Below are 26,013 nucleotides of genomic sequence, written 5' to 3' on the forward strand. Positions count from 1 at the left end.
TATCCTGAACCACCTCCATGCAGGGTTGGGTCTGCGGCTTCCAGTGCACTTTTCACCTGCCGTTTCAACCCTCACCTGTTGCTACAGGACTTTTTGCATGTGGGTAAAGCCTTCAAGCCTGCACAATGGATTTTTAGGTGAGATGCAGTATGCGCGGAACTGAACCCACCCTTTAATCCTGAGGTTCATCTGCCAGGGCCGAGTGAGCTTGGACAGTGGCAGCAAGGTCCTCAGGACGTAGGTTTGATTAGAGTGACCTTCTCTTAGATGGATGGCCTTACAGGGCTAAGCGAGCTCCATCTGCCTGGGTTTGGGATTAGAGTTGTCCTTCTCCTAGGATGACTGCCAGAAGGCTAACGAGCTCATCCTGCCCACAGATTTATTGCATCCGACCCTACAGTTTTGACCTGTCTGGCATGGGCGACCCTACCGAAGGCATGTACCATCACCAGCATAGCTCGCAACCACATAGGGGTACACAGGCTGCACTCCTACTATTAAAAACAATTAGGGCAAGTTTACACTACCTAGTTTTCTGCCATCTGTCTATATTCAATCCCAGGGAAACACCCAGGATCAGCCCTTTGTCCTGACCAACCTTTCAGGATGTAACAAATAAATCCAGGACATACCAAACCTGGGCAGTAGCCTCAGGTGAGCCAAAAACAAACGAGCAAAACTGTTCTGGCCACCGTACCCACCTAGGGCTCGAGGACCTCTCCAGGCCCCAGCCTGGCCAAGATCTCCAAGCCCCAAAGGAAACTATTAACCACCCTGATCTTGTCCTCCCCCCACCGTGTTTCCTCATATCTTCCCACGCACTACTTACCTGACCACCCTCCAGTCCGAGGACCCCCACAGCCTGCCTGGTACCCTTCACCTCCCCCATCCCCCTTCCCCAGACCAGACCGGCAAACCTCTGTGTACTCCGAGGCTTCCACTCTCCTCTCTCTCCTTTCTCAAGACGGCACAGGGCCACGTCGGCGAAGCTCCCTCACTCCTTTCCCCGCTGGGGGGGAGGGGACCGGGGGTGACCCCGGGCCGCGCGGGACCCGCGGGAGCAGGGTCCACCCCACGGCCGCGCAGGTTCACCATTTTACTTTGCCTCCATTTGCCCCAAAAGCACCTTTTTAATGTCAGAGAATGAGTTCACATCTCCAGACAGGGTATTTGGATTCCAAAACTTTTATAAACTCTGCATTGAATCAGTGGATAAGTCACAGAAGCTTTAGTGGTTATGTGAAAAAATATATCATGTGGGGGAAAAAAAGAGTACTCCTGAGTTTACATTTCTAAAAGATTTCAGCACAAGGGAGGACTTAAAAGTGTTATAACCAACCAGTCCAGTTGCAAAGCAGTCTGTTTAAGATGACCACTCACACTGTAATGAATGCAGATACTTTTGACATATACAAGATATAAATACACCAATCATGTTATAATTACCATTAGCCCACCTTGACCCTGAATATAAGTGCAATCAGCAATATACATATATTTCATAGCACTTTGATGGTATAACTAGACAAAATTTTTATAAGTATATAGGGAATGTGATCACCAAAGGGCCAAAGTAGAAGACACCCAAGCACCAAAACATGAGACTTGATTAGCACAAGTGACTGCAAATAGAAAGGCAGGACATCACTCAAAGATGGAAGATTGGCAGGAAAAAGAAAAAATGCAAACAGCATTGGTAGGGAGTGCAACACCATAAAAGCATGAGGCATGAACGAGGAAAAGGGAAGGAGGAAGACAGCCGACTGGATTTTGAATGTGTCCTTCAAGAGCTCTCAACTCTGACTTTGGCAACTGAGTGTAGGAGGCGTGTCCCAGGGGCAGGGGAACCAAGGGACATGCACAGGGACAGACACCCCCATTGGTTAGAAGGTCACATGGTTTTAGGAGATAAAAGGGGGAGCAAAATTCAAATAAAGCCTCTTTGATTTCCACCTCACGAAGAGCGTACATCATTCTTTATCATATACAGACTGCAACGCTACACGTGGCGCACCTGAACTTGGGACTCGAAACCTTTATTAGGTTAGTTTAGCATATCCTGAATCAGGCACAAAAATCGGTAATTCCGTTTATCGTCTCAATTGTCTGGAGACGGGAATTTTCACTGAAAAAAACTTAGACGTCTGTAAAACCATTATCTCAGTCGCATATGAGAAACGGAAAGTTAATATAGTGAGCTCAAAAATATTAGGGAAATGTACACAGGAACAAAGAAGAAGAAAAGAAAAAGGAGAAACGGAATGGCAGGCAGCGAAGAGAGGGACCGGGGACCATGCAGGTAGAAGCGGGCAGCAAAACAGCGAAGCTGAGTGAGTTACCAACACTGCAACCCCCAGCCCCCACCAAGGGGGGCTTGGAGCTGCTGTGTATACCTCGTGAGCCGCCGCTGGGCGCTCCACAGCTAAAAAGCGACAGAGACCCATGCAGAGGCAGCTAAGCTGCTCCATGCCGCCCCCCCGGATGCCCTGGGGACCCCAAGACCTGCCGACCCACCGCCCCTCTCCCCGCACGTGCCTCAATTTGCAAGCGCGGAGAAACGGCCGAACCACACATGTGCCGCCGGCCACCTCCCTTCCCTTCCCACCGCCGTGGGAGCCACCGCAGGGACCCTGCGCTGGGACCGCCGCCTCCACTGGCCCTGCACCACGCTAAAAAGCTGTGCAGGACCCGCCGAAGCCGCACTGCAAGACCCCGCCAGCACCCGGAGCCCCCGCACCGCCCAGCGGACTGGGAGAGTCCCGGAGCCACCTCCTGCCGACCCACACATGCCTATAACCATGGCGTGAAGCCTCTACGCCGAGGAGAAACCCACCAGAAGCCATGTAGACCCTGAAGGAACCTTTTGCCGCCTCTGCCACCGGAGCCGCGCTGACCCTGCGCTGCACTGAGGGACCCCCCCGTCACTGTCTACTGTCGCCAACAAGCCGCCGGAGCAGCTACAAGAGCCAGAGAGCCCCTGGACACTGACACAGACGGCGAAAGAAAAAAGCCCCAGAAAAAAAAACAGTGACTGAGAAAGCGAAACTAAACTCAGCAGCCAGACAAAGGACCCCACCCACATGTACCTACAGCTCAGAGACTAAGGTAAACATGGGAAGCTTTGTTTCCACGGAAACCTCACAAGACACAGATGCACTAGCCATTCTGCTAAAACCATACCACATACAAACCACAAGGGCTGAACTAACAGAGCTTGTACGTTTCATTAAAGCAGCAGTGCCTAAGTTGCCCTTAGAGGGAGCTCTTCACATAGAGATTTGGCATAAAATATGAAACCTCATAAAACTAAAAGCCCGGGGGGGGACCCCCAGGCTGACAACGCCTTTTCAGCCTGGCAAATCATAATGTCTGCACTACACAGAGCCTACAAATGAACAATACAAGCATCCAACACCAACACGCACCCTCCTGCCCACACTGCTAGCAGCAGCCCAACCCCTAGGCGTAGGACAAACGCATGAGGTCCACGAGGGGGAGGGGGAGGAGCTGTTCGTGAGTTAAGTTACAGGTCAGTAGCTGAAAGCCACAGAGACACAGGTTCCCGGGAGGGAACGAACCCTTATATGTGAAATCCCTGCCCATGGGATCAGCGCAGGGGACCCTGTTGCAGTAATGAGGGGGGTAACCCAGCATCTCTGCCCCCCCATGCTGCAGATGATCAGCGACCTCGTGTTTCGGGGTGCATGCAGCCATCTTGCCTGCCAAATGGAACAGAAGCCGATCCATCTCTTACAGCCCCAATGCTGCCCCGCCCCACACATAGGCACAAGGGGGAGGGAGGCCCCTTCCCCTCACTGCCACCACCACCCACCACCACCCACCCACAGGGAACTGGGCTCACTGGGACCACAGGGGGGGAGGTAAAGGGGGATGAGGAGGAGGGACCAGAGATGGTTCCACCGGGAGGGAGCTAGGAGGCAAACAGGGGAAGGTCAGTTAACAAGTGTGAGCAATGTCGGGATGAGGCATTTTGAGTGGGAAGCTTGAAGGATATTCACGCATGCTCAATCCATTTTAGCCAACGTCAGCCCCCTCAATTCCAGCCTCTGCCATATAAAGCTACAAAGAAATTGAGGCAGTCGGTAAGAGATGCTGGCATGTCCTTAACCAGTACTTTCAAGTATTTGGAGACATTGAGTTCCACCTATTTTTTCACCCCACATGACTGGAAGAATCTAATGAAATTAGTCCTTAATATACCCAATATACAGTCCGGTTAGCTGACTATAGGGAGAATTGTGCTAAGTATGCAACTAACACCCAAGCAGGCATAACAACAAACCAACTAACCGGAGAGGGAAATTACAGCATGGTAGATGCCCAATCAACCTATCCCCAGGAAATGTACAGAGTAATAGCCAAACAGGCCCTGAAAGCCATGAAAAACCTTCTCACTACAGACCAAGATAGCAACCTGTCCTCCACAAAAGTGTTACAAGGTTGTACTGAACCAAATTCAAGATGCTTAGATCGGCTGCAATCTACTTTAAACAAGCAAGTTGAGTACAAATAAAGCCAGAGAGATGATGTATAAGCAATTGGCTTTTGAAAAGGTGAACACAGGCTGTAAAAGAGCTATGCAAGCCCTTCCTGAAAGGCAGAGCTACAGCATTGCTGAGCTGGTTTGACCCTACCAAAGAGTTGGCTCTGTGGAGCACCAGTCTACCCCTTTAACTGCAACCCTAAGCGCCCAGATAGGAGTACAAGAAGAGGCCAGACATAGAGTGAGTTGTATTAGATGTGATGACCCTGACCACTTTCAAAGAGATTGTCCTTGGAGACCCTTAGCAACAACATCCCACAAGTACCTAAACAGCAGGGAATGGGCTGAGTCATACCAAGGGTGCTGTGGGCGAGGCAGGGACCACGCCATGAGCATCACACTGCTTGCTGCTGTGCTGCTCGCCATCCTCTTCTTTGCCAACTGCTTTCATGAGCAAGAGAGGAAGCAGCTTGAGGCAAGCCACAATGTGCCAACAACCAGCCCCAAAAATACCCCTGTATTCTGCACCCCCAAGAAAGGTGAGAGGTGGAGAACACTGCAAATGTTAAGAGCAGTAAACGCAGTCATAGAGCCTACAGAAGCATCACAGCCTGGACTTGCCTCACCTGCTATGCTTCCAGCAAAGTGGCCACCACTAATCATTAACTTAGAAAACTGCCTTTTTGTCACCTTCCTACACCCTGAGAATGTGCCAAGGCTTGCCTTTTCCATCATGGTCTTAAACAAAGCACAGCCCATGCAAAGCTATTGCTGGGTTGTCCTTCTTCAGGGGATGCAAAATAGCCCAACGAAAAATCAAACAGCCATCATACACCATTATGCAGATGACATATTAATAACCACGGCCACAAAGAATGAACTGCCATTTACTCTTACTGCTCTAATCAAAGCTGTCCAAGATGCAGGGTTGCAGGTTCTCCAGAGAAAATCCAGCCATCGCAGCCCTGGACTTACCTTGGATGGAAAGTCACGCAGCAGGAAATTTCTCCACAGCCACTGCAGCTCGAGGTAAAAAACACTCTACATGTGTTGCAAAAACTTCTGGGAGCCATCAACTGGTTAAGGCCTGTTTTAGGCATAACCCCAGAGGGGCTATACCCTCTATTTGAGCTGCTAAAGGGGAACTCCAACCTAACGTCTAACAGGTCTCTGACAGCAGAGGCAAAGCAGGCATTAGACATTCGTGCCAAGGCAATAGAAGGCAGACATGGCAGAAGGAGAAATCCTGAACTGCAAATCTGCCTAGCCCTTGTTCCCAGTAGGTACCAGCCATTTGCAGTTTTGTTTCAGTGGGATCAGACTGAGAAAGACCCACTATAAATTTTAGAGTGGCTGTTTCTGCCCCACACACCACCTAAAACTGTGTGGACTACTAATGAAATGTTTGCCAAGCTTGTCATTAAAGGCAGAAGACAATTACAAGAACTGGACGGAGAGACCCTGCCGTCATCTACATCCCAGCTACAAAGAACAACTTCAATTGGATACCAGCTGAGGATGCAGGATTCCAGACTGCCTTGGCAGGCTTTGATGGTGACATCTCAATTCATCTCCCTAAACACAGGTTGTGGGCAGAAATTGGTAGTTTGCCTTTAAAGGCCACAACCAGATGCAAACATGAACCAGTGAAAGGCCTCAGGGCCTTCACACATGCATCTAGGAAGAACACAAAAAGCTGTAGTGACTTGGGTAAAATCCTGACACAGGACAATGGGAACGAGAGGTACAGACCATGAACCAAGGTTCTGTACAGGTTCTGGAACTGTCTGCCATTTGCATTGCCTTAGGGAAATTTTCTGAACAACCTATTGATATGTAACTGATTGCTGTTATACTGCAAAGTTAGTCTCCTGTCTCAAGAGTTTGTTTCTTCGAGATATTGTTAACCCTCACTTGTTTGAAATGCGTTCTGTATGGTTTCTTGTCAATCATATAAAGTTTGATTTCTATATAATGCACGCAAGGTCACACAGTGACATGCCAGGGCCAATAGCTGACGAGAACCGAGACTCTGACAAAGCAGCAATGTTGAACACCATACCTAGAGTCTTCGAGCAAGCGAAATTGTCTCATTCATTTTTCCATCAGAACGCACATTCTCTGAAGAGACAATTTCAGATAACACTCAATAAGGCTCAAGACATCATCATATCATGCCCAGACTGTCAGAAAATCACACCCAGGCCATCTCAGAAAAGTGTTAACCCCAGAGGGTTAATGGCAAATGAGATTTGGCAAACAGATATCACACAAATCTCCAAATTTGGCACATTAAAATATGTACATGTAGATACACATTCCCAATACATAACTGCCACAGCACACACAGGGGAAAAGGCCAAGGATGTGATAAGGCACTGGCTTAGTTGCTTAACAACCCTGAGTACCCCAAATCAAATAAAAACTGACAATAAAACAGCTTTACTTCCTATCAAATAGGGAAACTTCACACATCACAGGTATTCCACACTCCTCCTTCGGACAAGCAATTATTGAAAGGGCACATCACACACTGAAACACATATTAGATAAACAAAAAAAGGGGGGAATCTGTGTAGCCCGCAAGAATGTCTGTGGAAAGCCACGTATGTTTTCAATTTTTTAAATTGTGACAGCGCTGAAAGAAGCAGGTATGAAAGGCAGCACAAGCCTCAGGCTTTTGCCTCCCCCAGACCACCAGTCATGGTAAGAGATTTGATTTCAGGGCAGTGGATGGGACCATTAAATCTCGTCACTTGGGGACGAGGCTATGCCTGTGTGCCTGCAGGAAAAGAGCTTAAATGGATTCCTTCCAGGTGTGTTAGACCCTACCTAGGTACACAACTACAGCAGCAAGAACCAGAGTAACTCAGAAGTTATAAAAGAGTTATGTTTACGCTTCAGGTTTACATTTAAGGATGACCAGTGCGGTAAAAAGCAGTCTGTAAAAAACCTATGAATGTGTGTGTGATGAATGGACGACGGCCGTCAGTGAATGAGAGTGTGAATGAATAAGAGAGTTGTTTGACTGGACAAGTGTATTGAAAACAAAACACCTCACAAAATAACACTACCTCCACCACATGGTCACTTTAGGAGAATTTAGTTTTGCTAAGCTTATCCTATTTCTTAAATAAAGCTGAACTCCCCAGTTATTTAGACTCTCAGATTAATACAGATTATAAGTATGCACAGTTGAGCTAGGACCCCTAGGTTAATAAAGTTATTTCTCCAAGTTGCACTACCCTTTGGGAATATAAGACAGTTTTATAAAGTTTACCATAGAGGTATAAGAGGCCAAAGCAAGCGATGTGCTGGGTCATTGCAAGCTTTGGTAGTTTACAATGTACTGTTCTGATTGTTTGCATTGTTGTTGTTGCACTGTTTTTGTGACCTTCTTAAATAATTGAGAAGGGGGTGATGTAGGAGACGTGTCCCAGGGGCAGGGGAATCAAGGGACATGCGCAGGGACAGACACCCCCATTGGTTAGAAGGTCACATGGTTTTAGGGGATAAAAGGGGGAGCAAAATTCAAATAAAGCCTCTTTGATTTCCACCTCACGAAGAGCGTACATCATTCTTTATCATATAAAGACCGCAACGTTACAATTGAGAACCATCAAAGACTGTAAACAACATTGCTAACTTTGCAGCATCAGCTCTGGGGTACTATACATTTAGAACAAACTTTAAACTGATTGTTAAAAACTAAGAGGTTTGTATGCAGAATGATGAGATCAACATTATGTAAGAGTTAACCATTTGCATGAAGTAAGCAACTAATGAGTAATTTTTAATTCAATAATGTTCAGTTTTACAGTGTAAAACTGACCTAATTTGTCAAACTTCTGAACTCTCTCATCACAGCCATCTCTGTTTCTCTCACTGACAGAAATGCTTTTAGTTACAACTTAGTCACTAGGAAGTGGTCCTTGCAAATATTAAAGCCAGCTTGATGAGAGATAGACTGAATCTCAAGAGAAGGAACTTACTAGTGGATGAGGGAGAGGAGAAGGTACTAAAAGAGTTTACTCCTTTGCTACAAGTACACAGTGCAAATCAAGGCAGCTCTGTGACATCACTTACTAAGCCTTCACCTTGCTTAGTGCAACCATGACAGCAATTGAACCTCTTTGACACTGCTTTTGATGTGGAAGCAAGGCACTTGGAGGCAGTATGATAAAATACAGACAAGGCCTTTAAGGAATTTGTTTCAGAGGGCAAGGAAGAATAGCAAATGAGAATGCACTTTAGGAACAAACAGTATAAATGAGAGCATTTGCACAACGGTCTTATACTGAATGAGAGCAAGAAGTAGAATTGAACTTCCTCAATAACCTCTGAGGGGAAATCCTCAAATGATGTTGACAAATACACATTTTTTTAAGTTCAAACCACACTTTCTTTCTGTGTTTCCATGCTATTAACCGGAAAAATCTATTGCAATAGAAATAATTAATCTTATTATAGAAAATATGTGTAAAAGCTACCATGTAAAATAAATACTCCTATTCACCCAAAACATAACACAGTACAAAACCAATGACTAGTCACTTGGAAAAAGTTGTCTGTCTCCCAGCACTACTATTCTAAGACATTTATTGATTCCTTATTAACTCCTGAGAAGACTATTAAGTCTTCCTAGTGCATCCATTCTCCCAGTCTGTATAAAAGATAAATCTTCACTGTACTGCTTGGAGTTTTTTCCTCTGAAACCTGACTGCAATTATGCATCACTGTCCTTGTACTAAATATTCTCTTCTTTAGTTTATTTCATGGGCAGAATCAATCCTACCTCACATTGTCATGCCTTTGAATGTAAATCTTGTGGAAAATCCTTTCAGGAGGCTTCAGGAAATCTTCCTTCATTTCCATTGCAACATTTCTGGGCAACAGACTCATCAAGAGACGTTCCTAAAAGAAAACATAAACAACATCACTTTTGTGGTATAGTGTGTGACCACTTTTCAAAAGGTTTAAACTATTTAGCTAGACAATCTTTTCCTAATCTAATCTGCTTCCTTAAAATTTCTGCTATATAAATAAGATGAGCCATTTCTCTCAAACTTCTGAAAACTGTGTGAATGTCTTTTTTAAAGTCTTCTGCACTAAAAAAGAAAATAAAATAAAAAAACTACACAGAAAGAGGCAGCTTCAAGAGCAGCTAATAGTCCATAATTTTCATTAACGTTACATTGCTAATAATAACAACTTACTTTATTGTTAGTAGCATTTATCTGTCTGGGAAAGACTCCCCAGGATTATTTGCTATGCTTTTGTGTGTCCTATTTCTTCCTGGATTTAATGAAAGTGTTACATTACAAGAACTATGACAGCTGGTTATTAAGTAGTGAGAGTGGATGATGGATTTATTCACTGTCTAATTCAGGAGAACAGTAATAGAGGTACAGTTTTAGCAGCATCTTATCCAGTGTGGCAATGTCTGTTCCAACCAGCTCAGGAATGAAATGCATCAGTACAAAACCCTAGTTAGACACACATCTTCTTGCAATATTCACAGAGAAATTTTTTGCATGGGTCACTAACCTGCATAAAAAAGATCTCTAATGTTTTGGATCTTGTCAGTATTGACTATAAAGCCTTGTGTAGTTTTTTCCACAAAAGAATATGTGGAAAATTTGCCAGGTATCACCTGGCAAATCTGCATCTGTTGGTCTTAGGTGCTGTAAAGTATCCTTGGATACCTATTCAAGTTTTATTTTCACAAAGAAAATCCTTGCCATTTAAGACAAAATGTAGTATCCATCAGACCTGCTAGTTTCAGCCATGGCAACAGTCTGAAAGAATTCACATAACCACATCCAATCTGATTCAAGAATCCCAAGTTCCAGACAACAAAGGGAAAGGCTGGAGCAAGGAAGATGTACCCTTGGTGGAAGAGGATTAGGCCAGGAAGTAATTAAGCAAACTGGATAGAAGTAAGTCCATGGCCCCTGTCAGGATGCACCAGCAAGCACTGAGTGAACTGGCAGATGCCGTTCTAAGGCCATTCCTGATAGTCAACATGGTGACTGGGAGAATTGCTTGAAGACTGGAGGAAAGAAAATGTCACTTCTGTATTCAAGAAGGGCAATAAGGAGGACCCAGGGAACTACAGGCCAGTCAGTTTCACCTTGGGTACTGGAAAAGTAATGAAGGATCTCATCCTGGAGGCCAGGGTGGCTGGACCAGATGACTTCCAGAGTTCCCTCAACTATTCTATGATTCTGTTATCTGACAATCAAGAGCCACTATAATGGCAGCTGTGAGACATCACAGAATTGCATATTTTGGCCCAACCACATCCTTCTTTTATTCACATGATATTAAATAAGTAAGGAGCAACAATTAACACTCTGAAGAGGGTATCTGCACAGACAAATGCTTTGTATTGCTCACATGCACATGTTCACCAGTCAAAACCATTAAATAATACTCAAAATTTCTAATTTTACAGTTTCTTTTGGAAGAAGACACACGGAATATTTATAATTTAATATATTTAATAATATTTATTAAGTTAAACTTTACAGAACTGCCCTGATACTTACTGTAGACTAAAGTTCCTTCATATGTTTGTGGCAGCCACATTGTCTTGAGGCTAAGGATCAAGTGTGTTTCCTACCGTTCTTATATATATACTAAGAATATTGCAAAGAATAAGATGAAATTAAATATTTGTTAACAATATATGCTTATAGCAATTTCTGATTAACCAAAGCATCTCACATTTTAGTAGAAAATGGTATTTACTATAATTTTTATTTTAATTTATTAGGTATGCTTGTATTTCTGCAACAGAATTGTATTTGGGTAACCCAAAATTTGGATTAAAATCCCAACCAAATATTTTGTCAGCAGTGGATCTTGTGAAGCTCCGTTGCCCGCTACTTGTGTCTTACAGTTGATTTATAGTTTTAAGTGAAATATAACTGGGGTTTTAAAATGAGCTGACCACCTATCAGGCAACAGATAATCCATACAAGAGAGAAATTTGGACTGATGGTTAAATTCTCTGGTGCTTAAGATGGCATAAACCCGAAATGATGCTGGAATTTCATAAGTACTGTTCTGGATATGAAATTTACAATGTCTCATAAGGACTAAATATTCTCTGTCTCTTCTCCTTCAGTGAGCATATTAAACAAGATTTTTGCCATTTAAATTCCAAAACTGTTATGAAGATCAGGTTTTCAGCTTCTGTTTCCTAGAAAGTCAGACTTAATCAGACAAACAAGCAAACAAAAATTATACCAACAGACTCTTACAGAGACTAATGCTAACAGAATATCTCTTCTATGGCCTGCAAACACAATTTCAATACAAGATGAGAATGAAAAGATCATAGATAACTTCTGCAGTGCATGGCAAATAGCATGGAATCCAGGGAAGTAATAAGAATCATTACTGTGAAAGCAACATTGCAGAGCTGCAGGATGCAGCACTTGACAGATTTGAAATGCGCAGACGTCAGATGTATTAAGAGAGGCTACAAAAATGATGAATCCTATGCACGTTAGCTTGACAGTTATAAGACGTGGCGGGAGCATATGAAGATCCTTAATCAAATTGTGGTGGCTTGCTTTTTTCATTAGAGATGAGGGGAAAAAAAAAAAGATGGATTACTGAAAAAGAATTGTAGAGTCTTTACAAAGAGGGTTAGAAGCTTCAGACTCACCGAGCAAGGAAAGACTCAATTACGGCCTTCTCAAAGGCCAGCTGCTTCTGACCTTTCAAACCAAGAAGGGAAGCAGTATCTCGACTGTAAGGATTTGTCACTGAAGAGGAGACTGAAAAATGTGAGGAAGAACCCCACAATGGAAAATATCGAAGCATTGAAAATAAACAAAAGATAGCTTTTAGCTCACTGGAAAGAATATAAGAAAAGTCTCTTCTATTTGGGGCAAAATCTCATTTGTCGAGTAAAGTGGTATTGCACTTCAGGTCAGTCTAAGGAATGCTGAAGGACTTACAGTCTTGGAACAGCAAGAGTAAATTCATGTACACAAAATATAACTGTTGGAAGTTTTGGGAAAGGGTTCCACCTGGATCTCTATTCAGCAAGTCGTACCATTGTTGTCTGATTTTTTCATTTGCTCCCGTATGGCTATCTGATTACAAAAATAATCTGAAAACCAGAATAAAATGAAAACTAGATGTGCATGGCTGCATAGTGCATTGAATGAAACAGCTGACAAAACTAAAGCAAGACTGGTCATATTTGTGCAGGCATTTATGATTGAGTGGTTGTTGCCTCTGACAGGGGCAGTTGATGAAAGAAAAAAAATAGAAAAAGTGATGCAGGGAGCACTAATCAATTAGCAACAACTTTTACCAAAATAAAACAACGCTCATGTTGCAAAATTTCTTAATGGTGACAAATGATATTGTATTGAGGTGGCCCAAACATGTGACATATTCTTAAACATAGGTCTAGTAGAGACAAAAATGTTTTAACGTTTTTACCTTTCGCACTGATTCACAATGTTGTTTAGGATTATTATAGCTGTTTTCTACCCAGAAAATTAAATTTTGGCCCTATGACCAACTTACACTATTTTAGGTATTTGTACTCTTTTCTTCTCCTGCTGTAAATCTTCACTCATCATTAACATGGTCTAAAGTGAACATGCTGAAAAAAAAGATTCTTTTCTGAGATTGTAATTGTCAGTAAATGATTTTGCATTCCCTGCACAAATCTCACTATGAAAAGAAAATTATAGATGAGGACCTATATTTCCCTCATTCACAATGTTTTACATTCCTAGTCCTAGTCTGGGATTTTGAATGCCAAACTGGGCTGCCTCTGCCAATTGTCTCATCCTCATTAACGAGGATTTCTGCACTATTAATGAAGACATAGTTGTTTTTAAAAAGGACACTCAATCTAGAAAAACATCCAGATTTCTTTCTCCCACAGCAATGAAGCATCACTAGAAATTAGAGAAAGAACAAACATTCATTTTGATTCCAAGACATGTTAAAATGTGCCTACCAAGCCAATTAAGAACTGCTCAGTGCTACCTTGGCCCTAGTCAACAACGATCATGACAAAGAGGGAAAATACACAAAAGCAGAGAAATGGATTAAAAAAAAAAAGCGTTCCCCATTGTTAATGGCCAAAAGACTCTATATTACTACTTGCTGTTTGGAACGTTCTCAAATCTAATTGTAAGTTCAAACTCCTGGACTGCCACTTTCACTCTGGGTTGGACCTGAGGGAAAATTTTAGTAATTATTCAAGACTTCACTAGACTAGACAAAGACAAAGCTGACCAGACCTGGTGTTGCTGGCAGTCCTGCTTTGAGGGAGTGATTGGACTGGATGATCTTCAGAGTTCCTCTCTGACTGTTGTGCACCAAGTGAGATAGCAGCAAAAGGATGAGGAGCGCAGGGTGCCTGCAGCCTCCTGGGAAGGCCTGAAGCCATCCTGCTAAAGATGGACAAGTGTGGCTTCTAAAATAGCAGGGGACTCAAGCACCCTCTAGCAGTTGTGCAATTTCTCTTTCCTGAGAGAGGAGCAGAAAGAAGCAAGCAGAGACTATTGAAGCAAAAAATTCCATCGTCTCCAGGCTCTATTCTGCCCCAACACTCTCTTCAGCTTTCTTCAGTTTGGACACTTCCCAGCACAACTCCCTCTCCTATCCCCATCTCTGGCCTAGACAGCCTCTCTCACAGGCACCCCAGCTCTGCTTTTGTGGGAGTCCCCAGTGCATGTTCCCAATATATTTCTTGTGCCCGTTTTCAAATGAAGATACTCATTCTCTTCCCATTTTGAAAATCATTCTCTTTCTTATTTTACTGCTGCTTCCAAATACTTATGACTTTCTCAAAGTCCTTTGAAATTTTCACCTTGATTTAGAATCATTTCATGCAGCTCCCCAAACAACACTATGCAGTTATTCCTACTGTACAAAATTATTCATTTTGACATCTGTATGGGAAATGACTGTGCTACATTTTTAAGTTCCTTCAGCAAGCTGTAAATCCTTTCATGAATCCACTCTCCTTTCATCAGAAAAGAAGGCTCAAACACAGAAATAAGATCTTAAATGTTCCTATCCAGCATCCTCTCCTCTCTTCCCAACTGTGTGGTGTGCAGTTGGATGACTCCTCAAAAACTTCTACCCATAAACTGGATACACTTGCTGTACTTCTCCATGCTAAATTGTATTCCTGTAGTTTATCATGTGAGATATACAGAAAACAAAATGGAAATATTATTTATAGTCAATGTAGATTACTTTATCAAAAGAAACAGTTGTCATTTTTTCTGAAATACTGAAGAGAAGCAATCAAGGGAACTGTAGCATTGCTTCAGAGCTGCAGGCTGTTATTTTTCTCTGGTTCTTTGAATCTCATTTCTCCTTTTCCTTTCGTGCTACTGGATATGCATATGTCATAGGTTTATTTGTTCTAAAAACCCAAGCAGGGAATTTTTCTTTCCCTTGCATTGCTGTAAAAGAAAGATGTTGAATGGGGGAGGGTAGTTTGCCTTGGGTGATTGACCCACACAAAAGAACTAGTCAACAGATCCCCATTCCAAGCTGATGGCCCTTTGAAGACTGTGGGGAGGGGTGAGTAGTTTGGTTTTTTTTCTCTCTTTGGAAACAGGAGGCACTTCACTTTTGCCCTAACTCAGGGAAAGTGTGTGTCAGAGGGGTCTGAGGTTCACTTTGTTTTTGGTCTGGTCACCTGGCTGCTTCTGGCCCCTGTTTGCCCCCGCTTTCCTGCACCCTGTTCTACCCTCAGCCCAGACCTGCTCGGATTTCATCGGAGAGGCTTGACCCACCTGCAGAGGAACCTTTTGGGGAGAAGGTCACTCTTTTCCTCCTCTGCACCCATGTTGGCTGTGGCTTATGTCCATTGACAAAAGCGGGAAAATCCCAGCCCCAGCCAGCTGCAGACAGCATGAGTTTATGGGAAAAGCCCCCTTTTTTTCCCCTTTTCCCCTTCCCCTTCTCGGTGGGGAGGGAGATCTCCATTTTGGCTTCTCCCGCACACCAGAGCCCAACAGCGCCCCCTGCTGACCAGCACCGAGCACTGCAGGCTCTGCTCCTCCAGTGATCCAACAGCGCCCCCTGCTGGCCATGGTTGGAATTGCGCCAAAAGGCGGAAGGTACTGAACTGTTTCCTTTTTGAAGGGGACTTTTGGGTACAGGATTATTGTTTAGTTGTTTTTGTGTTATATTGTTTTTCTGCCAATACACATATATCCTTTAATAAAGGGCTGTTATTTTTTTTCTTTCTCCATACTTCCTCGATTGGAGCTCTTAATTTCTGATTTACAATAGCTTAGAGGGAAGAGTTTGGTCTTGCTCATGACTCATCCTCCTTAGCAAAACACTTCAGTCTCATTAAACTGAGACAGCACATCCAGTGGAATTCATTTTGAGAATGAAGTTACAGTCTGGACCTGCTGAAGGGCCACATAGAAAAATGTACTGCTTTGCATGTTTTTCAATCCCATGAGAACAGGTCTGTAATGGATACAACTGTCTCTTTCAGTCAGCTTCATTATGTTCCTCCTGAACTCCTCCTTCCAGACAGGTGTGTTAGCACTGCTGCTCTCACCCATCAGGGAGCCTGGGCCCTAACCTGGATGGTAGAGAGCTGTGTCTCATTGAACTTGCTCTAAATGGGACTTGGAGGTTCCCAATCTCATGCTGGGGAAAGCAGTAACTCTGGATGACTCTCCAGATCCTAGTCCTTTCTCACAGTGCCTACCACTGAGCCACATAATTCAGGAAAGACTCCATACCCATGGAATCCTGTTTTCTGCATTTTCATAGAGACTTTAAAAATGGAGAAAGAAAAATAACAAAACCAGGTTTGACATATTTGTTTCTTGGCTGATAAAACATGAATATTTTTGTTTATTATAGTAACAATCCAACAATGATGACAAATAGGAAAAGGAGGAGCATTTTGATCATTTACACAAGATTTTTTACAATATGAAACATGAAATCTAACCCAACAGTTTTTGCAATCTATCACAGATCTTCTTTTGTTATTACTATACTTAAATGGAAAGTGCCATCATAATTAAAAACCTTTTCTTTCCCCAGAGAAGACAAGCATCAGACATGCATATAAAACATTAATATTACTGTTTCAAAGTCAACTCATCTATATAATTTTGAGATTCAGTTTCTACTTAGTCAGCAGAAACTCCAAAGTACATCCTAAATATTACCACCTGGTACCTAATTATACCATAATAAACTCAATTTTGAGTAATTTTAAAAGCTTCTTCTTAGTAGGTTTACAGTTTTTGTCATCCCTATGTTACACTGCACATCCATTTTAATTCCCTGTAAGGAAAAACAGAAAAATGAGAGAGAAAGGAAGCCTAGTGCAATGCATGGAAGAACAATTTTATGTAAAAATACTAGGATTCATTTAGACTTTCTGTAAGCTGGGAAACAAAGACAGAATTAGTGAATTATTGTAAATTCAACTATGCTCTGCCCTCTCTTCCAAATGAGTACACGAAAAAGCACTGTTAAAGATGGTGATCTTTCTGAAGCCACAAGGTGGCAATGTTTCAGAACGTTCCTGAGATTTCTTGAAAAATCTTATTAATCATCAAGTCATTACCATAATAGTAATCATAAAAGACCGTCCATATAGATGCCATCTAATGCACAGATTTTGATTAGTAAGAGGACGGTTAACAACACACAGCTATGGGAAGTGGTCAATATACTATGTATGAACTGCAAGAAGGTTTCAGAATGAATAAACCTATACCAGACCAATTTAACATATTTCCATGGTTAAGTGATTATTTTTGTTTAAATAAAAGAAAGGCAGGATGCATCAACAGAATAGTGTTTAACGAGGCATTGATAGTTTCCACATAGAACATTATTAGCTACAGTGGAGGTGGTAAGGCCTTGTGAAAGAATTAGAGGAGCATGAAGTCTTGGCTAAAACAGAGGGCAATGAACAGCTTGAAAAGCAGAAGCACTGAGATGGAGAGTGGGCATAAAGAGACCTTGCTTGAATGCACAAAGTTCACGAGACATCATTCAAGAAGGAGAATGATAACAATGAGAAAAACTCAGTAGTACATTGTACCTTTTATGTACCATCCACAAAAGCACATGAGCTAAATGAGTTGGAAACCTCTGCATGTAAAAAAGCACCAGATACCCTCAGATTGCAGAATGTCTATGAAGTATTTATGTGACACTACCCTAAAAAGAACTGGAAGATTGATAGTAGGGTAACTTGAGATCAGCTCCACAAATCTTGTTCAAACAGGAACAAGAGCTGAGAAAGGCTATGAGAATAAACAAGGAAGCTAGAAATATAAAAAGCATAGCCTGTCTTCCTAGCTATCCTCATATATATTAAATCAGAATGCTCTAGAAATACACCTAGCGAAGATTAATCACCAGAGAGGCAAGCTAACAAAGTTGACACCAGATATATACTGTAGCATCCAAACTACCATTAATCTTTTGACTTTCACCTTATATCTTTAGTATCTACTTCCTCTGAAACCTCACTGGAAATATCCAATGTATCCACATAACCATCACAGAAACTTGACAGAAAAAAGATTATACTCATCTCAGTTAATGGAAATCTTCCTACTGAAAGTGAACTTGAGTGATAAGCTTAATTCTCACAACCAATCAGTGCCTTTACAGTTAAGACATCTTTATTACCCTCACTATAGTGTGGGCAAGTAGCCATACAGATATAATCAGACCACTCTCTAGAGAAGATAACTTGAAACCTTCCTTACGCTTGGCAGGGAAGAAGGAACAGTATTTCTGCAGTACATTGCCAGGGACAGGTATTTGTCAAGTCCAGCAGTGTTAGATTAATGTCTTTGTTTCTACCTATCACACTTCAGTAGGATTTTAATAAACAGGTTCTTTAGGGTGTATCAGTGAAGATGAAATTTTGGCACAGAACAGTCACTGAACATACTGTTCTAAATATTTCTTTGTAGAAAGAAAATATTTTGCTGCTTGCCTTGCAGAGTCAGGAAGGCTAGGTGTCGTCTTTGAGTGAAAAAATCCTCTCATGGTAGCACTGACTATATGCATAGATATTTTGAGTATATATGTTAAAAACAAAAAGGCACACTTAAAGCATAAATTCAAAAATTTTAATTTATTCATTAAAAGGCTTTTCTGACTCAAATAAAGAAGGGTCTTAAAAATTATCAGAAAGAGCACTAATCATCTTCCAGTGTCATGATCAGAGGGAACACAGGAGGCCTAGGGAGGTCTGTAGATGCTACATCTGTGAGCTCAGGTTTGCTAGAGGCTGAAGTGCTACACAGAGTCCTGTTCTATCATGAACAGGACTGGAACATCAATCCTGCTATTGCATCTCTTCTTCTGAAGATGCTAGGAAGATTGAATCAGAAGCAGCATCAGCTTTACCAATGGTATCCCCTGGAAGAGTAGACATTATCTTCACTGGCTTGCCCCGGTATACTATGTTTCCTCTACAGTTACAAGTGCACCTCTTTCCGGTCCACAGCCATATCTGGTTTGTTCCACTGATGTAACACTGAATACCTCAATTAGACAAGTATATATTCCTCATGAAGTGAAAGCCACAGAGCTCAACCTTCAGCAAGATAGACACGTTTTCTGCTCTTGCTAATCCTCCAGTCCCCAACTAGTGCTTTTTTTTCCTTGAAGAATATGCTACGTGTTTCAGTTCAAGCTGGTACTGGGACTATGGCACTCCCTGATTTTCTTCTGACCCATGAACATTCTCCTTCACCATGCTCCTCCAAAACCTAGATATCTCCACCAACTCTACATAGATACGTGGCAAATCCCCATGATCTCCTCTGGCAGCTTGCTGAGAAATGGAGCCAGCATAGGGGAGCAGGGAGAGAAAGGCCACTGAAATTTCCAGTCTTCTTTCCTTGCTCCTAGAGCAGACACAATTTGCAGTCAAGGCTCCAGAACAGGGGAAGAATCAATGGAACATTAAGGACACAGTGCTGGGCTAGCCCTAGTGCTTCACACCACTACTGCTTATATACCATGCATCATACCACTGATGCAGCATATATTTAGAGTTGCAGTAGCCACTGAATATCAGTACATGCTCTTTCTTATTACAGATCTTTGCCAGTGGTGGAACAAAAGATAACACTTTCGATTGCTAGTGATAGAAACTGAGCTCACTAGTGGGTGTAAGCAGACTAGAATTTTAAAAAAAGAACAGGAACTTGAAGTCAAAAGAAATAATTAATGTAATTAAGACATATTAAATGGTAAGTAGGTAGCATTTCCTTTTTCAAAGACCACATATGCCTTTAATACAGCAATATGAAAGCAAATCAGAACACAAAACAGTAAAATGGAATAGATGCCAGAATCTCCAAAGACTAAGGTATAAATAATGCTTTGCTTTGGAAAATCTAGAATTTTTCTAATTTAGATTAGAAAAACCTAAAAGCTTTTACTACTTGTCCTCCTTTTATCATCACAGTGCAGGAAAGTGAGCCTAACCCATTAGCAGAAAATCTCATTGCCTTCCAAACTGGAAAAAACACTAATATGCTAAGGAAGCAATGAGTGTATTCACCCACTTAAAACAGCAAGTGAGACTCAGATTTAGTACGTTATTTCCTTGTCAAACTGGGAAATTCCTAATCAAATATGCCTGAAGGAAAGCTAAACTTCAAATGAAATAAGTTTATATTGAAGAGGTAAAGGGGAACAAAAACCTTGGAAAGAATTTAAATTACGTGACAGACGGAAGTTCACTTTAGAATGGCAAACCCAACAAAAAACTACCTTAGAATGTATTTGTCTTGCCAGTTAATGGTATGCAGTCTAGCTCTTTTCCTTCACAGAAGGCTGACCAAAAGAAACAGGCAGAAAATCCACAAGAGTACGAGTGTGCAAACAGCATACACTTTCACACACTGGAATGAAAGTAAAGTGCCCAGCTCAGTATCCTGTGCATGGAGATAATCTGTGCTTGAGCAATAACATATCATTTGTCAAACTGTACATGTGGCAAGGCCAGCTGCTGTGATGTGAGCCACCTATGTGGCAAAGAGTTGGTCTGTGATGGAACCACCCTGCACTTGAAAACTGGCACACAAAAAGTTGTGTCAACTTTGTGGTAAAGCATTAGCTAGCTTTTTTTGTAGTTGACACTCTCCTAGAAGTGAAAACAATTCTGTGAACAACAATAAAAATACATACAAGAGAACTTTTCTAATGTCATTTTAAAGCTCTCTATGAATTTCTGCTGCTGAGCGAAGAACATCACAATTCACTCCTGAGGTTGCTTTACTTCATACTGTGTCATGGTACTAAAATGCATAAAAACATTGCATTAGTGTACACGCAACACTGCTCTCATGGATATTGTTTTAAATTTAGAAATTAGCCATAAGAAACTACTTTCGAATTATTTGTCTTACTGTATAACTTAAGGATTTAGTGCACTATAGCCAGTGTGCTTACCTATGATAATTCGCCCTATCAACTGTTATCCATGATGTTATCTGCTGAAAACTGCATGGTTGTGCATTTTTAATAATCTAATAATTAAAGGTTTGTGCGCTCCCGTTCATCCCTCCCCCTCCATTCTCTCCAATGGAAAATACACAATGTAAGTAGGAAAAATAAGCTGAAAATTTCCCAGGGTCAAACACTAGCATATTTAATTGACAGTTGTTTGAAAGAGAACATATTTTAAATTTTCTATTATTTATTCCAAAACTCTTAACAGCGGAAGTATTAATAGGTTTTAGAATTATACGACCACTATTTTTAAAATTATCTATTTGTCACAGAATCACCGAATCCTTTAGGTTGGAAAAGACCTCTGAGATCATCGAGTCCAACCTTTGTCAACACTGCCTTGTCAACCAGACCATGGCACCAGTTGCCACATCCAGTTGTTTCTTGAACACCTCCAGGGATGCTGACTCCACCACCTCCTTGGGCAGCCCATTCCAATGCTTGATAACTCTTTCCATAGAGAAATTATCCTGATGTCCAGCCTGAACCTCCCTTGGTGCAGCTTAAGACTGTGTCCTCTTGTCCTGTTGCCTGGGAGAAGAGACCAACTCCCATCTGGATACAATCTCCTTTCAGGTAGTTGTAGAGAGTGATAAGGTCTTCCCTGAGCCTCCTTTTCCCCAGGCTAAACAACTCCAGCTCCCTCAGCTGGTCCTCATATATCTTACTCTCTAAACCCTTCACCAGCTCCATTGTTCTTCTCTGGACCTGCTCCAGCATCTCAACATCTGTCTTGAAGTGACAGGCCCAGAACTGGACACAGTACTTGAGGTGTGGCCTCACCAGAGCTGAGTACAGTTGATCACTGCCCTGCTCCTGCTGGCCACACTATTTCCAATACAAGCCAGGATGCCCTTGGCCTTCTTGGCCACCTGGACACACTACTGGCTCATGTTCAACATCTGTTGACCAGCACCCCCAGGTCCTTTTTGACTTGGCTGCTTTCCAGCCATTCTGCCCCAAGCCTAGCGCTGCATGGGGTTGTTGTGACCCAAAGGCAGGTCCTGGCACTTGGCCTTGTTGAATCTCATACCACTGGCCTTAGTACATCAATTCAGCCTGTCCAGATCCCTCTGCAGAGCCTTCCTACTCTCCAGCAGATAAACACTCCTGCCCAGAAGTTTTTCTGCTCTACTCAATGTAAGCCAGCATACATTACATATAAGAGCTTAACACGGGTGACATGACTATATGATATGCATACATCTATGAGAAAAAAGCAAACTGCAACAAACAGCAGTCCAAGACATCTCATAAAAGACATTTCATTAAATGAAATGGCTTATAACCAAAGTAACTGACATATTTAATGTGCTGTTTTTTACTGGCATAGAGTTAATTGTCTTCAGAGTAGCTCGTATGGGGCTGTGTTTTGGATTTGTGCTGGAAACAGCATTGATAACACAAAGATGTTTTAGTTACTGCTGAGCAGTGCTTACATGGAGCCAAAGGCTTTTCTGCCTCTCACACCACCCTGCCAGTAAGGAGGCAAGAAACTGGGAGAGGACACACCTGAGACAGCAGACCCCAACTAACCACAGGGATTTTCCATAACATATAGTGTCATGCTCAACATATAAGCTGGGGGCAAAAGGAGGAAGAGGGAGGGAACATTCAGAGTGATGGCATTTGTCTTCCCAAGTGACCGTCATGTGTAATGGAGCCGTGGTTTCCTGGGGATAGCTCAGCACCTGCCTGCCGATGGGAAGCAGTGAATTAATTCCTTGTTTTGTTTTGCTGGCGTGCACAGCTTTTGCTTTACCTATTAAAGTGTCTTTGTCTCAAGCCATAAGTTTTCTTACCTTCATTTTTCCTATTCGCTCCCCCATCCCACCAATGGGGGGAGTGAGTGCTTAGTTGCTATCCAGGGTTAAACCACAACATTTACTAACATGAGGAAGCTTTCAGGGGATTAAATAAAGTTAAACCAAGTTGTTACTGTAGTGATCTGGTGTGTTGTTATAAATGTGGATTTTTAAAGGCTTTTATAGACTTACGGTACACTTTGCAAAATAAAGGCATGTGGCTAGAGTAATATGACAATGCAGTTAAAAATATGAACTTTGTATGATTTACAACTGTATGTTTTTTATTGTATGCTACTCACTTTATTGTACGTTTCTACACTTTGACATTTCAAGTCTAGTAGCAAGGTACTACTCTCTCTTATCATACAGTTGTGTGACCCTAAGCTTAGGTGTTCTCCTGTAGCCACTCCCAGGGAAAAGCCTCATCCTGTGTTTAGCTAGGAGTTCAGGATAGAAGGACTGAACTGCCCTTGGATGTGTCTATTACTACTGAAGATTATTGCCTGTAGGTTAAAAGGTTAGATTACAAGCCTCACTTTTACTTGGCCAAAGTTAAGTAAGAGAAATCCTGATGGTATGCCAAACAATGCAGCTTTTTGCCCCAGCCACATTCAGATGATATGTTTATCCTGCATCAAAAGAAGTGCAATAGAGCTGTAAAATTAGAACACATTTATTTGTTTGCTACACCCTGCTTTTCAAGGAGTTACAAGCAATTCCTAATGGCTTCATGCTGAAGCTGAAGTCTTCCACCTGGAGGTTTTCATTTCACTTGAGTAGCCCTCAGACTTATTTGCTCTATGAAGGCTAGACACATGCATGACTATTGCAAGACACATACATGACTATTGCAAGACTGAAGACTAACAGGTGCAGGTCAGTAGAAATCTTCTGGGCAATTACTGTTGTGTGGGAGGGAGAAATGCACTTTCATGACTCCTTTTACCTGAGCAAGGTGGAAGATGGATGAGGGGTGCCACATAGCAGGATGAAGGTAGTCAACAATTCATCTCTGTTCCATGTAAGGAACTAAGCAGCCAAATGTGGCAAACAAAGCAGACAAAAGGACAAGTTTCCATCTCTACTGCTGCTGCTATTTGGCTAGGAGGCACTGCTGGCCAGCCTGCATAAGTTGGCCTAAAGTCCAGTAGCTCAAACAGACAGTGTGAAATTGCAACACTCCTTATTTTCTCTTTTCCCTGATCCTAGTAAAGAACAAATAGATTTTTGAAGATGGACTTTCCTGTGTAAGATTGTGGTTTGATGACACAATAAAGCCATTTTTAACCTTCCTTGTAACATAGAACACAGCGCTAATGTGGTACCTGTCAGCTAAAATTAGTTAGTGTACCTATGTTTTCAAAAATTATACTGGCTAACTTTTGTAGAGGATCAGGTATCATTTTTCACCCTGTAATTTGTGCAAAATCAGGATCACTTTCCTATTGCACACTAGAGAATTTGACAAGAACATGCTTTTGCATTCACACATTATTCAGAAATTTTTGATGAAATTTTTGCTGCAGGGTGATTTGCTGATGCACTGAGCCAGTATGAATGGTTATGGACACAAGGCCTGTGTTTTAATGATAAATTTCATATTTTCTTCTGCACTGTAATGAAAAAAAAGACACAAGATCCTGAGGAAAAAAAGTATGGGAAACATGACGAGAACCTGATTATGTATTGATAATTGTCAGGCACTCTAGAAATTACTTCTGCATAAGGCTGTGCAAATAACAAATTCCTCAGTTGGTTGCTGAATTGAAAGGATAAAAACCCCAGCAAACTGTTATCCATTACCAAAACAAAAGTCCACCATGGTTTGCTTTATTCAAACATAACATAAACATAACATAATTTTTTCTCTTTCTTCATGAGTACTTGAAATTAAACATAACAGACAAAACCACTGGAGGTTTTCTGCAGGTGTCCTTTTACTCAGAGGTACAGGAGGAAGTACACATATACAAAATGTGTAATGTCTAGATTAAATTGTTTTGAAGGGGGATCTGAACCTAGCAGGGAATTTGAACTCAAGACATACTAAGCAGCAGTTCAAAGTATTCTGCACTGAGAATCATGGTATCTTTTGTTGACACCTTTTCCCATTTCTGTGAATAGTTATTAACCAAATCTCTGACTCAGTGGTGACCCAGTTACTACATGCAACCTTAAGGACATTGCCCTAAATTGCAGAAAATACTTGGAATGCATACACATATGCATGCAGACATTTGCACACACAATTCAGCATTGCATAAGAAAAATTTAGCTAGCTGCACATGATCTGGAAGCTCTGCAGACCAACACCAAGGTGCTAGTCTGTCTCCCAGAACCACCATTACTGCAGCAGAATGGTGTTGAACAATCCACCCTCTCAGCAAAGCTGGCTAGATCAGTTGGGAGTGGCAGGCTTCTGTCTCTGAAGCTAGACACAGAGTGGCTGTGTCAGCCCAGTGCTCCTAACTCCCCTCATTTTTAGTGCTTCTTTCAGTTTCTTACAATAAATCCTGTAATAAACTTAAATTTCATGCATCATAGTGGATGACACAACTACTTCATGAAAGACTGATGCCACCAATAAATACATTTCTCCAGTCCCAATGGTTTGAAAAACTAGATGTGATTTCACAATTAGTTTTTAAGATAGCCAATCCCCCATTCTGGAGACTTTACTATTCTCCAGTGGATTTTCCACCATCATTTCTAATTGTGAGCAAGAAAAAAAGTAACATTTAGGAGAGAAAGAAAGAGCTAAACAAGTGACTTGAAAGGTGGTCTTTATTTTGCAAACATATTTTCATGTACTTACACAATTAATTAACCAGTAAAGATATCTAAGTTGGTTTTGTGGGCTTTGAAGGTTTGCATGAAGTCAAACATTTTTCCAGCCTTCCTCATATGAAAGCGACAGGCATTTTTTACATCAGTCTATGCTGCAGCAAGTGTACTTCACCAAGAAATTATATGCTTTATCCCCAAATTCAATGCATGAATGTGCATAGAAATATTGTCAGTGCAAGAGTGGGGGCAATGTGAGTAAGATTCGTTACAAGATTGGCAAGATTGGGGTAGGAAATAGCTTCCAAAAATCAAGAGACCAAATAGGCTACAGTTCTTCAGCTTGGAAAGAGAGATGAGAAGGGTTATAAGAGAAGTCTCTGTTGT

The 26,013-nt window shown here is 41.9% G+C and overlaps 1 protein-coding gene across 3 annotated transcripts in view; it reads right to left on the bottom strand.

The window, feature by feature from the left end:
* The window catches only part of ADCY1 (adenylate cyclase 1), a 664,242-nt gene that overhangs the window by 584,907 nt on the left and 53,322 nt on the right, over window positions 1–26,013 (bottom strand). For all 3 annotated transcript variants that reach the window (XR_007906518.1, XR_007906519.1, XM_051798873.1), the window contains exon 3: window positions 9,300–9,418. Coding sequence is in view for 1 of the 3 variants with exons in the window: in XM_051798873.1 (XP_051654833.1) it covers window positions 9,300–9,418 (119 nt within the window). In the remaining 2 variants the exon portion in view is untranslated. The remainder of the gene's footprint in view (window positions 1–9,299; window positions 9,419–26,013) is intronic.

Source organism: Manacus candei, unplaced genomic scaffold (genome assembly GCF_025592945.1).
Source record: "Manacus candei isolate 608988 ecotype Guabito, Panama unplaced genomic scaffold, ASM2559294v1 h1tg000049l, whole genome shotgun sequence".
In the NCBI taxonomy this organism is placed as follows: domain Eukaryota; kingdom Metazoa; phylum Chordata; class Aves; order Passeriformes; family Pipridae; genus Manacus; species Manacus candei.